At 41.3% G+C, this 11,035-nt stretch overlaps 1 protein-coding gene across 1 annotated transcript in view; it reads left to right on the plus strand.

Annotated features, from left to right (window-relative positions):
- WDR49 (WD repeat domain 49) overlaps nt 1–11,035 on the plus strand; it is a 160,057-nt gene that overhangs the window by 70,197 nt on the left and 78,825 nt on the right. The window contains exon 7 of the mRNA XM_014588502.2: nt 532–765. Within this exon, the coding sequence (XP_014443988.1) occupies nt 532–765 (234 nt within the window). The remainder of the gene's footprint in view (nt 1–531; nt 766–11,035) is intronic.

An 11,035-nucleotide genomic window follows, 5' to 3' on the forward strand; every position in this document is an offset into this window, starting at 1 on the left:
TTCCATCTTCATCCTCCAGTTACTCGAGGAAAGTCTTCACGTTGTTGCGTCACTCTGTTATTTTTTTCCCTCACTCTTCCTTCCTTATTTCAAGAGTTTTGTGATTACTTTGGACTCACCCAAATAACCCAAGAACATCCATCCCTCCATTTTAAAGTGCTTGATGTAATCACATCTGCAAAATCCCTTTTACACTATGACAAAATATATTTACAGATTCTAGGGTTTAGGACATGGATGTATTTGGGGGACCACTTATTCTACCTATAGAACTACATACTAATCTTGAGCCATATTCCAGAGACTAAGATAAACCACAGTGCCTTCCCTAGAGAAGCTTACGATTTTAGAGATACTCAAACAAGTAACTGAAATGCAAAATAAGATGGGCTGTGATAGAAACATGAATCCACTAGAAAGTTGTGGAGATGCAACTATCTGCCTGGGGTTGAGTGTGAGCTAGAAAAAAAAAATTGGCTAACGAATAGTTATTTTTGAAGTATGTATATGATTTTATCCCTTTCTGTCCAGGTTTTGAGACTCTGGGACATTCAACACCAGCTGTCTATCCAGAGGATAGCTTGTCCTTTCCCCCAAACTCAGGAATTCAAGTGCCTCTTCCACTTTGATGAAGCCCGTGGACGACTTTTCATATCATTTAATAACCAGCTTGCATTGCTGGCGATGAAGCGTGAAGCCTGGACGAGGGTGAGAAGCCACGAGAAGGCAATCACTTGTGTTCTTTACAGCTCAGTCCTGAAGCAGGTAATGGTGCTTTCTGTACTGTCAATTTCCTGACACACCCCTGCGTCCAGAGACTCATTTCTTTCATGTAATCTAAGGTAAAATGGAAGACAAATACAGATTAAAAAAAAATGTGGGAAAGAAATGATTTAACAGCCCTGTGCTTTTCTGCAATAATGTGTGCTCAGGTGCATCTGAAGAGTGATTTCATTTTCAGCCAGTGACCATAGCGGTACTGATAGAGTGCTATGGAATGACAACACAGCAGCTAAAACAAACACAAGGTGTAACTGAACTTATCTTGGTTACCCGCTCGTTTGGTGTCTTGAGCCAAACGCAAGTAAACCTGGTTGTAAAATTCCCTTTTATGAACACTACCCTCCTGTATCCCTGTAGAAAGTTCTGAAATATGCATGAAACGTAATTAGCAGAGATCCATTTTGCCAGCATATTTTACACCAGTGGCTCACAGTGGCAGCTCGGAATGTATTCATAATAAAATGATTCAGTTAAATGGGATGCCGCTTGGTATGCAGTGCAAGTGTTGTTTGTCTCCCCACCACTTTAATGACTCTCTGCAGCCTTTGCTTACGGCAGTGCTACCTGCATGTCAATGAGGAAGCACGACTCCCCGGAGCAGAGTTGCTGCACAGAACACAGCCTTTCTTAGAGATCAGGGAGGTCCAGGCAGGAAGTCTAAGAGTTCAGGGTGGGGCAGTCTAGGGGTATCTTGGAAGGCCAGAACCATCAGAGCTTGGTCTGTTGCAATGATCTCCTCAGGCCTGATGGTAACACGGCAGGAGCTGAGCAGAAAGTGAGTCACCAGCATGCGGCCAATTAAACAGTATCTCCAACCCGTTCTTGCCTTTTCCTTCTGCAGAAGCGCCTGCATCCGTGCAGAAACGCGTGGTTCAGATTTCGTGCAGGGGGTGGAAAGCCCTTTGTTAATAATGAGTAGTGTGTCATGTTAGTACTTCAAACACTCTGTTTTCTGGTTCTTCTAGGAGATAAAATCCTTTACAGAGCAATCCATTTTGAATTCCATCTGTGGGGAAACATTCCCCCGTAAATGTTTTACTGAACTTTATGAAAGCAACCAGTTAATTCGGCTCCCTGGTGGCCACAGAGAGATGTATTTGTTTCCAAGAGAACATTCTGCTAATTGAGATCGGCAAAGTTAAAAAGCTAGGTTTGTGTGTAGATTTTAAGATCCTATGTTGCTTGGCCGTAAGATTTGCAATATGCCATGAGGAATTCAGGAAATGGCACACAAAGAAGATCTGGAACCTTCCATTGGGGACATGAGGACAAAGTCGAGGTCACACGAATATATGCAAGTTACAGACAACAAGAGGATAGTCACACATGCTGTGTGGTGTAGGCAAAAGAGCTGGACAGTTGAGTTAGATATTCTTAACCTTTATCTCTTGCTGATAATAGCATAAATAACCGAGGACATTTATATGCACGTAGAGCACATGCAACTGTCAATCACACACATCGACATTTCTGATTAGCTGCTAATGTTGTATTGCATTTATAGTTGTAAAAATGTTACAGAAAAGTACAAATAAGATAACACCGATGGTCCCCACACCAATCAGCTTCCGATAACAACAGTTTAGAATAATTAGACAATGCAAATAAAACAGTTTTGAACAACATCAGGCAGCAGGAAACAACATCAGGCATCAGGAATTAAAGTTAAAGATTAATACACTGGTTGGTTTTTCGTCCTCTGTAGCTCAGGGAGACTCAGTTCTTGAGGGGCAGGTTGAGATCCTACTCCAGTGTTCATTGCTGGGCAAGTGCTCCTTACAGTGGGGAATGGAAGGAGGAGAGGCAGATGCCTGACTAATTCACAGCAAAACAATGCAATGTAGGAGAACTAAGTAGTGGTAAAGAAGTGCTCTGTGAAAAGCAATCAATTTTGCCTGGAGCCTAGGGGAGTTGACATTTCAGCAGAGTCCTAAAAGCTAGAGTGGGAATCTCTAAAAGGAGAAGTTCAGACCAGAGATTTAACACGAGCACCTGCAAAGAAGCTTGAGCACTGGGAGAAGGCTTATTTTGTCATGGCTGACTTGGGAGAATTTAGCAAACGTTGGAGCTTAGAGCCAGATTCTGAAGATCATTCACTGAATGGACCCGGGTCTGGTCTTAGAAAAGTAAAGGATAGCCTTGAGGTTAAAATAACAACTGTCACCGTGTGATCTCAGACTCCTGGGGGTCTCTGATCCTCTCAGGGAATCAGAGAGGCCAAAACTATTGTCACCATAAAATTGATTTGTTGTTTGCTTTTAAACTCTTGTTCTCTCATGTGTATACAGTGGGGTATTGTAGAGCGTGTGTGATGTGCAATGTTATCACTGCTTTGACGGCTAAGGGAATGTTTGATGTATTCTTGTGTTTTTAACATTTTCTCCATGTAAATTTCATATATAGTATATATATATATATACACACACACACACACACACACACACATTTTTGTGTACATGCATGTGAGTGAAAAAATACATGCCCAGAACAGGTCTTCAAAAACTTCATAGAAAATATCTATCATGAAAAAACTATGTATAGGTTTTAAAAATCTTTTACCAAAATAAAATCATACTTTAGTTCCATTTTTCAGAAGCTTTTTAAGTTCATTGCATGTGCATATACTTGTGTGTGTATGAAAGATATTTATATTCTTCAATAATGTTTTAAGCATGAGAAGGGAACCCAAGACTAAACGTCTTAAGAACTGTTGGCTTGGGTTTAGCAGATGGCATAATAGTTACGTTGCTGGACTCCTACGTAGTCGACTGCAGTTCGAATTCCAGACCTGGGAGCTTAAAACTCATGTCGGGGCGCACGTGCGTACATGCCCAAAATCCTGAAAGGAGAACGGAGGAGAAGGGGTTGCAGCATGGCCATCCTCATAGAGGGTGATTTATTGCTTTTTATCGCTATCTCTTCTGCGAGTGCACATGCCCTATAGCAAAACCCTCTCTCTCTAAATAAATAAATAAACAAATAAATAAATAAATAAATAATAACAAAGAACTGCTGGGGTAGAGATGGGTGAGGGACCCAGCACTGGGCAGATGCCATAACTTGTCTGAGCTTGCTTCCTGGTTTTTGGCAACGTGTCTACAGTGGGGGTGTAGGATTAATAATGGTAGCAAAGCATGGCTCTGTCATTGCCTTGCTAGGTCCGGCCTCCTGGAAGCCATCTTCCCTTCCGTGCTGCGAGTCCTGGGAAGGCTCCTCAGTCTCCCAGATACCTTTTAGGGTGAATGTGGCTGCTCGATGACACCTCTTTTACTTAGTAACTTCTTGGGATCCCTTAATCTTTATTTCAACCACTGGTCATGTGATAAATGTTAGCGAGGATTAAGAGGAGAAGGACCCTGGATAAGACTTGTCTGTAGTGTGCTCCTCCGAGGATTGTCCCTGGAGGTGAGAAAACGGATTATTCTCCTCCTGTTCTTAGTCAGTGCTGTTGCTTTTGTCTCCAGGGGTAGTCCCAGCCATACTTCCCCTTCCTCACTGAACCTCGTTCACATGTTTAGTTGTTCCCTAGTTACAAACGTAACTCAGCTCTGTGTTTTTCTGCCTTCTTTGTTTTTGGTGTGAAGGAAGTCCTTACCTTCCACTTCTGTACTCTGTGTAGCTCCTACCACCTAGGAGCACAAGAAGGCCCACTGCTGTTACTGCTTTCTCAGCCCAATTCGGTAGGAAACCCGGGCGTTTCCAGTCCACTGGAGCTTGTTCTTTGGTTATCTGATTTGATGGGTTTCTTGAAGACTTTCTCTTTGAATTTAATGAAAACCTTCCCTGCTGTTGTTGTCATTCCAACATGTTGCCTACAGTTCATTATTATTTCACTGTATCTGGACAGCGTGGACCTAACATAATCTCTGTACAAAAGCAGCTCAGTAGGTTTCTGTGACTTCTCTTTACCTCCCTGCCTTTCGGTACCCTAATCCAGGAAAGGGATGTGAAGCTACACAAAGCCTTCTAAGAGGAACCACATGTTTATTTCACCTGGCAAAGCTTGGCCTCACAGCCAGCAGCAGAACAAGATCGGACTAGATGAGGGAGTCCCTGGAATGCACAATTTTGAAAGAATGGAAGTATTCAGTAACCCAGAGGCAGTGCTAATGAACCATACTTGCACCAAGTTCCTTTGTTTATTTTTTGGGAGAGATTTTCACTGTAGGGCGCGTGCGCTCGCCAGACAGACAGAGACATAGAGACAGAAAGCGAGAAATCACGCCCCAGGGGGGATGGTCACGCTGCAATCCCTTCTCCTTCATTCTCCTCTCAGGATCTTGGGCACGCATGCACATGCGCCCGGCGTGAGTTTTAAGCCACCGGGTCCGGGACACGAACCGCGGTTGACTATGTGGGAGTCCAGCGACATAGCCATTACGCTAACTGCTGGTTCCCTGTCTTTTTAAAGAATTGTTTTTTTGAATTTTATTTATTCATTTATTTATTTAGTTTAATTTGACCAGAGAGGGAGAGAGTGAGAGAGAGAGAGAAAGAAAGTGAGAAGGCCACCAACCAGGACTGGGACTTGAACCGTGGTTGGCCATGTGGGAATTCAGGGCTCTTAGCCACCATGCCATCTGATGGCCCCGCACCAAGTTCTTAAATGAAGCTTTTATTCAAAGCTCATGAATATTTAGAAACTTTAAGAACAATTTCCAAATATATAAACTAGAATAGATCAAATTTCTGTTATCATTATGGTCCTTACTCTAACAGTGTAGGTTTATGTGTTTTTGTGAAACGCATATTTGTTTGTTTTGCATTTCACCACACCTGGGCAAGTTGGACACTTGCGTGTCACCAAATTTTGGCGGACGGTAATATTTTATATTTCTGTTATCAGAATAACTTTTTTCTAAACAGTACATGTTGATTGTAAGAAATTACAGTGATGTAGCAAAGTGTAAAGAAGGCACTAAATATCGCTGAAATGTTCTCAACATGTTCTAAATACCTCTCTGTGCAAAGACTGTTTTACATAAATATGATTCTGCAGCCTGCTTTTTATTCAGCGATATATTGGCATATATTTCCTGACATCTAAATGTAGGCCTATTATCATTTTTAAAAGGCAGCACGATGTCCCCTTGTATGCTTGTATGTCTGATACTTTACTGGTCCATTTCCCTTGATGGAGATTTTGCTGTTATAAATTTTTCAGCATAAATATATTCATACTTACGATGATTTCTTCAGTATAAATTCTTAGGAAGGGATTTCTCCAGGTTAAGTAGTATCATATTTAGATAATTCAAAAGAAAAGGACCTTGCAGGATCTTACTCCACTTCTAAACATACTGATCACATCCATGGTTACATAGGGACTATCAAACAGTACCCTCCTGGTTTCTCCAGCCAGACACCTGCGATTCTTGATAAGGTTCCCATAATCCAAGGATAGGCTGGCTTTGCACATTTGAAGACCGGATGGTCTTCATTATATCCACAATATTGCTATTTCTTGAGCTGTTTTAAGTCTCATACTACTACAGGATATGGAATGCCAATTCAATAAAAACAGGGCGAGGGAAGGCAGCCCTGGCTGCACAGGTGGTAGGGTGTTACTGCCCAACACTGGAGCTGTACGGGAGGTCCAGGTTTGTATCCAGGCTGACCCAAACATGCCAGGCAAGCCCGCATGTGTCTGTAACCCTGGGAGGCTTAGGGGAGAACCAAGCTGTAGCAAGACTCTGTGGAGGGTTCCTCACTCTCTCTTGTTACATAAAATAAACGTAAAAAAATAATAAAAATAAAAAGCCTGGGGTATAATCTTTTCATGACAGTGCTTCTCCTGTCTTCTTTTCTACAAACCATTTTTTAGGAGTGGAGATATTTGAGAATCCAGACAATTCAATTAGTAGTTCTCTTGGTAATTGTAAAATCTGAGGAAAGGAAAAGGACAGGCTTGAAAGAAATTTATGTCCATCTTACAACAGTATTCGCTTTTAGTGTTTGTATTTAGGGCAAAATCAATGAGTTCCTTTTTTGAACGGAACTGGATGAGCAGTAATGGAAACTTTCTCCTTCCCTGCTTTATTGCTGGCATCCAAGTGAAATCCCTTCTGTTATTACAGCTTTTCATCGTCGGCCAGCTGAGAGCTGTAATTTGTTACATGTTAATCTTGAGGCTGTGCGCTTTGGTCACTTGACTGAGACATGAGATGTGCCCCAGTTTTATAGGTTACACACACACACACACACACACACACACACACACACGATTATTTATTTAATGCGATTGGTTGGAAGGAATAATACGTTACCAAATGCAGAAGGACAGAAAGCTATATGGTAAAAATTTCATCTTATCCACCCATCTCTACCTACTCAGTTTCTTTCACTCATAGACAACCAATTTTATGAGTTTCATGAATACTCTCTCCTTCTTTCACAGGGTAAATGCTTGCCCAAGACAGACACAAAAAGAGGAGGAAGCAGTTCCCAATGGGATGTGGTCATTCCACAATTTCTTCTCCTCTATTTCTCCATCCTTTCTGGATTTGAGGCATACATGTACCTGTGCCTAGCATGTTTCTCAAGCCAGCGTGAGCACCCTTTGATGACTATTTTATTCTTATATAAGTGGATATATATGTTCTTATATAGTTTTAAGAAATATATATACAATATTTAATATTTCCTAAGATGAAAGAAATATATATTATTTTAAATGCTATTTGTGTAAGTGGTAGCATACTATATGTACATACACTGCTCTATCTATTGTTTTACATATTTTTAAAAGGAATTATTTATTTTATTTATCAATATTATTATTTTTAAATTCACTGCAGGGCACATGTGCTCATGAGAGAGATACAGAAAGTGAGAAAACAAACCGCTAGGTCCAGGACAAAAACCACAGGCAGCCATGTGGAGTCCACACCTTAACTACGTGCCAACTGCTGGCCCCATTGCTTTTACATTTAACATGCACCCTGAAAATAATTTTATCTTACTACTTAAGTAGTATTCTTCTTTTCTTTCTCTTTTATTTATTTATTTATTTATTTATTTTTTGCAGCGGTTTTTGCTATAGGGCACGTGTGCTTGCCAGACAGACAAAGAGAGACAGAGAGATAGAAAGCAAGAAATCACCCCCCAGGGGGGATGGCCACGCCGCAATCCCTTCTCCTCTATCCTCCTCTCGGGATCTTGGGCACGCACGCACACGCGCCCGGCGTGAGTTTAAGCCACAGGGTCCAGGACTTGAATTGCGGTCGACTACGTGGGAGTCCAGCGACATAGCCATTACACTAACTGCTGGTCTCCATACTCTTTTATTTTTTAATGGTTGCATAGTAGCCAATTGCATGAATGTCCCACACTTTAGGTATTTAGATCGCATCTTAGTCTGTTTTTGTGTTGCTAAATGAAATATCAGAGACAGAATTATTTATATAAGAAATAGAGATTTATTCACAAAACTCATGATTCTGGTGGCTGGAAAGTCCAAAGGCATCATAAGATGGCAGCAGGCAGAACTTTTAGCAGAGCAGGGTGTGGTGTGTATCCACGTGACCTTCTCTCTGCCATTTGGTCTTATTCCCTCTGCTTATAAACCCACCAGAACCCAATCACGGAAGCCCTGCCCCAACCACCAGTCACTAACCTGTTACGAACGATTCTATATCATAATCATATTAATTCCGCTGTAAATATTGAATACATGAATTTTGAGGGGCCATACTCAAACTATAGCAGGTTGATTCTGGTATTTTCTTATTACAAACACTGTAGCCAATATATACAATGGTTAGCACTAATGGGAAAATGTCTGTGGGATAAATTCCTAGAACCAGAATTACTGGACTGAGAGTATTTACATCTGTAATCTTGATGGGTATCTTTAAAATTTTCCATCATCAGACTAGGAGAGAACCTGGTCCTCAGCCTCTCATTATCACAGTCTCAAGTATTTTTAGAAGTATATTTTCCCATAGTTTTTTTTGTTATTGTTTTTTTAGGATGAGGGAGTTGATGGGGTTGTGAAGGCAGGCGGAGTTCCCAATACATTACACAGAGTAGGTGACTTAATTCCTCTAAACCCAAACACTCTTATCTGTGAAATAAAAACTATGATACTTCTCTCATAGAATTTCTGTGAATGATAAAGGATATCGTATATAAGTATACACAGAACAAACTAGGCATAAAAACGAAATAAACATTGGAACCAGCAGATGGTGTCATGATTACATCACTGGACTCCCATGTAGTTGACAGCGGTTTGAGTCCTGGACTCAGTGACTTCAAACTCACACATGCATGTGTGCATGCATGCCCAAAATCCCATGAGGAGAATGGAGGAGAAGGGATTGTGATGTGGCAGTTCCCCCTGGGGAAGTTATTTCTTGCTTTCTGTCTCTTTGTCTCTCTCTCTCTGGTAAGCACACGCCCCCTATAGCAAAAATCTGTCTCTAAAATAAAATATAAAAAATCTCTCTTAAAAAAACTGAATAAATATTAGCCAAAAAAAAAGGAAAGTGATAATTTTCTGATTCGTTCCCTAGTTCCTGTGGGAGTGTGGTGCTTTTTGGAATGGTTTAAATCCCAGTCCACTGACCGCAGGCTGTCACAGCCAGTGGCTCCTTCCCCTCACGTGGCCTCGGTGTGGCTGGCCTTCTTGCTCGTGTGAACATGGCAAGGACACCGGGCCTCAGGGCCTTTGCAACACTGTTTTCTTTGCTTGGAACTCTACTCACCAAAGTACCTGCATGGTTCAAAACTGTATCTCAGTCATATTTTTCCACAAATTATTCCTCAGGGAGGCCTTCCCAAAGCCCTGATATTGCACCAATCTGCAATACTGACTGCTTCCTTTCCAGCTATTTTTTCCTCCATAACGCTCACCATTATCAAACATCATATATATATATATATGTAATACACATACACATTTATATATTACGTTGTTGGGAAAGTCATGACGTATTTTTCTATGCAAAAATGTGTCATGACTTTTTCAACAACCCAATATTTAGCATATATTATATATAAATCTATTTGTATATTTTCTATATATTTTACTGTTGTTGCCTCAGTCCTTCTCTCCTAGAAAGACTCTTGCATCAGCCCCTCTCTCTCTGCCTAGACCGAGTGCCTTGCCTATTACAGATATTCAATAAATTCAAAGAACAAATTTGAAAGAGCCAATGACATACTAACCTAAGAGATTAGTCAAATCCAATAAGCAGATTTCTAAATGGAGAATGGCTGCCCTAACATCTCTGAGTCCTTTGCACTAGTACTCTGAGATATTATCATTCTCCTCGCCTCCCTACTTACTGAGATGTAACTTCTAGAGATTCGATACAATATGGAAATAAAGGAAGTAACTTGCTTTATATTATGGAACCATAAACAGTGCTGGCTTAAAAAAATAAAATAAAATTATGAACAGCAATTAAATCAAACCTCCTGGTCCCCTGGTAGCAGCGGCATCCGCTGCTGTAATTTTTGATACTTGTTCTTGCATAGACCTAGGACTCAGCATGCATATAAAATACAACCGAAATGCCTGCTGTCGTTGGAATAGCAAGAGGACAATTAGGTGACACGGACGCAGCCTCGCATCTCTTAGAATTTTCTGATTAGCTGTGACAGCTTCAGATGAGAGAGGCAGAAAGGACCCTCGTATTCCTAAACAGTTACTAACTCAGGTACATGACATGCAGCGTGTTCCCGTCAGGACAGCGATTTGCTCACGAGGCCCATTCGCACTGGAGTGGAGTCATTAGGACTGTGGCATTTCTTCTCTGCAGACTGTTCGGGCTCCAACCTCGTCAGCTGAGGTTTATCCTAATAAAAGACAGTCAAGAATGAACTGCACTCTTACAGGGATCTGGTATCATCAAAATGCAACGTATAAATATGCTACCAATATTTATTCCTGGGCTGTATTACTGATAAACACACTTGGCTAAAAACGTCCCCACTGTCCTGTTGTCAAATCACTTTCTTCAGCTGCAAAGTGAGTTTAAGTGCACGCCCCCTCTCACTGAACTTGGAAGTGTTTCACCTGCATTCCTATTCTTGCATTTCGGCATTGTCCTACTGAGAGTAGATTCCGGTCAAGGCTGGCTGTGGATTTGTGACACAGTCAGCTTTAACACGTTGCTTTCCTGAAAACGGCATCCAAGGCAGGCTGCCATAAAGTGAAATCAGATTGGCTATATGCAGTTGTCACTTTCCATTCCACTTTCATGGGGCATCGTTGAATGAGTAGGGAAAAGCGCTCAACACCGAT

Source organism: Tupaia chinensis, unplaced genomic scaffold (assembly GCF_000334495.1).
Source record: "Tupaia chinensis unplaced genomic scaffold, TupChi_1.0 Scaffold000281_1, whole genome shotgun sequence".
In the NCBI taxonomy this organism is placed as follows: Eukaryota; Metazoa; Chordata; class Mammalia; order Scandentia; family Tupaiidae; genus Tupaia; species Tupaia belangeri.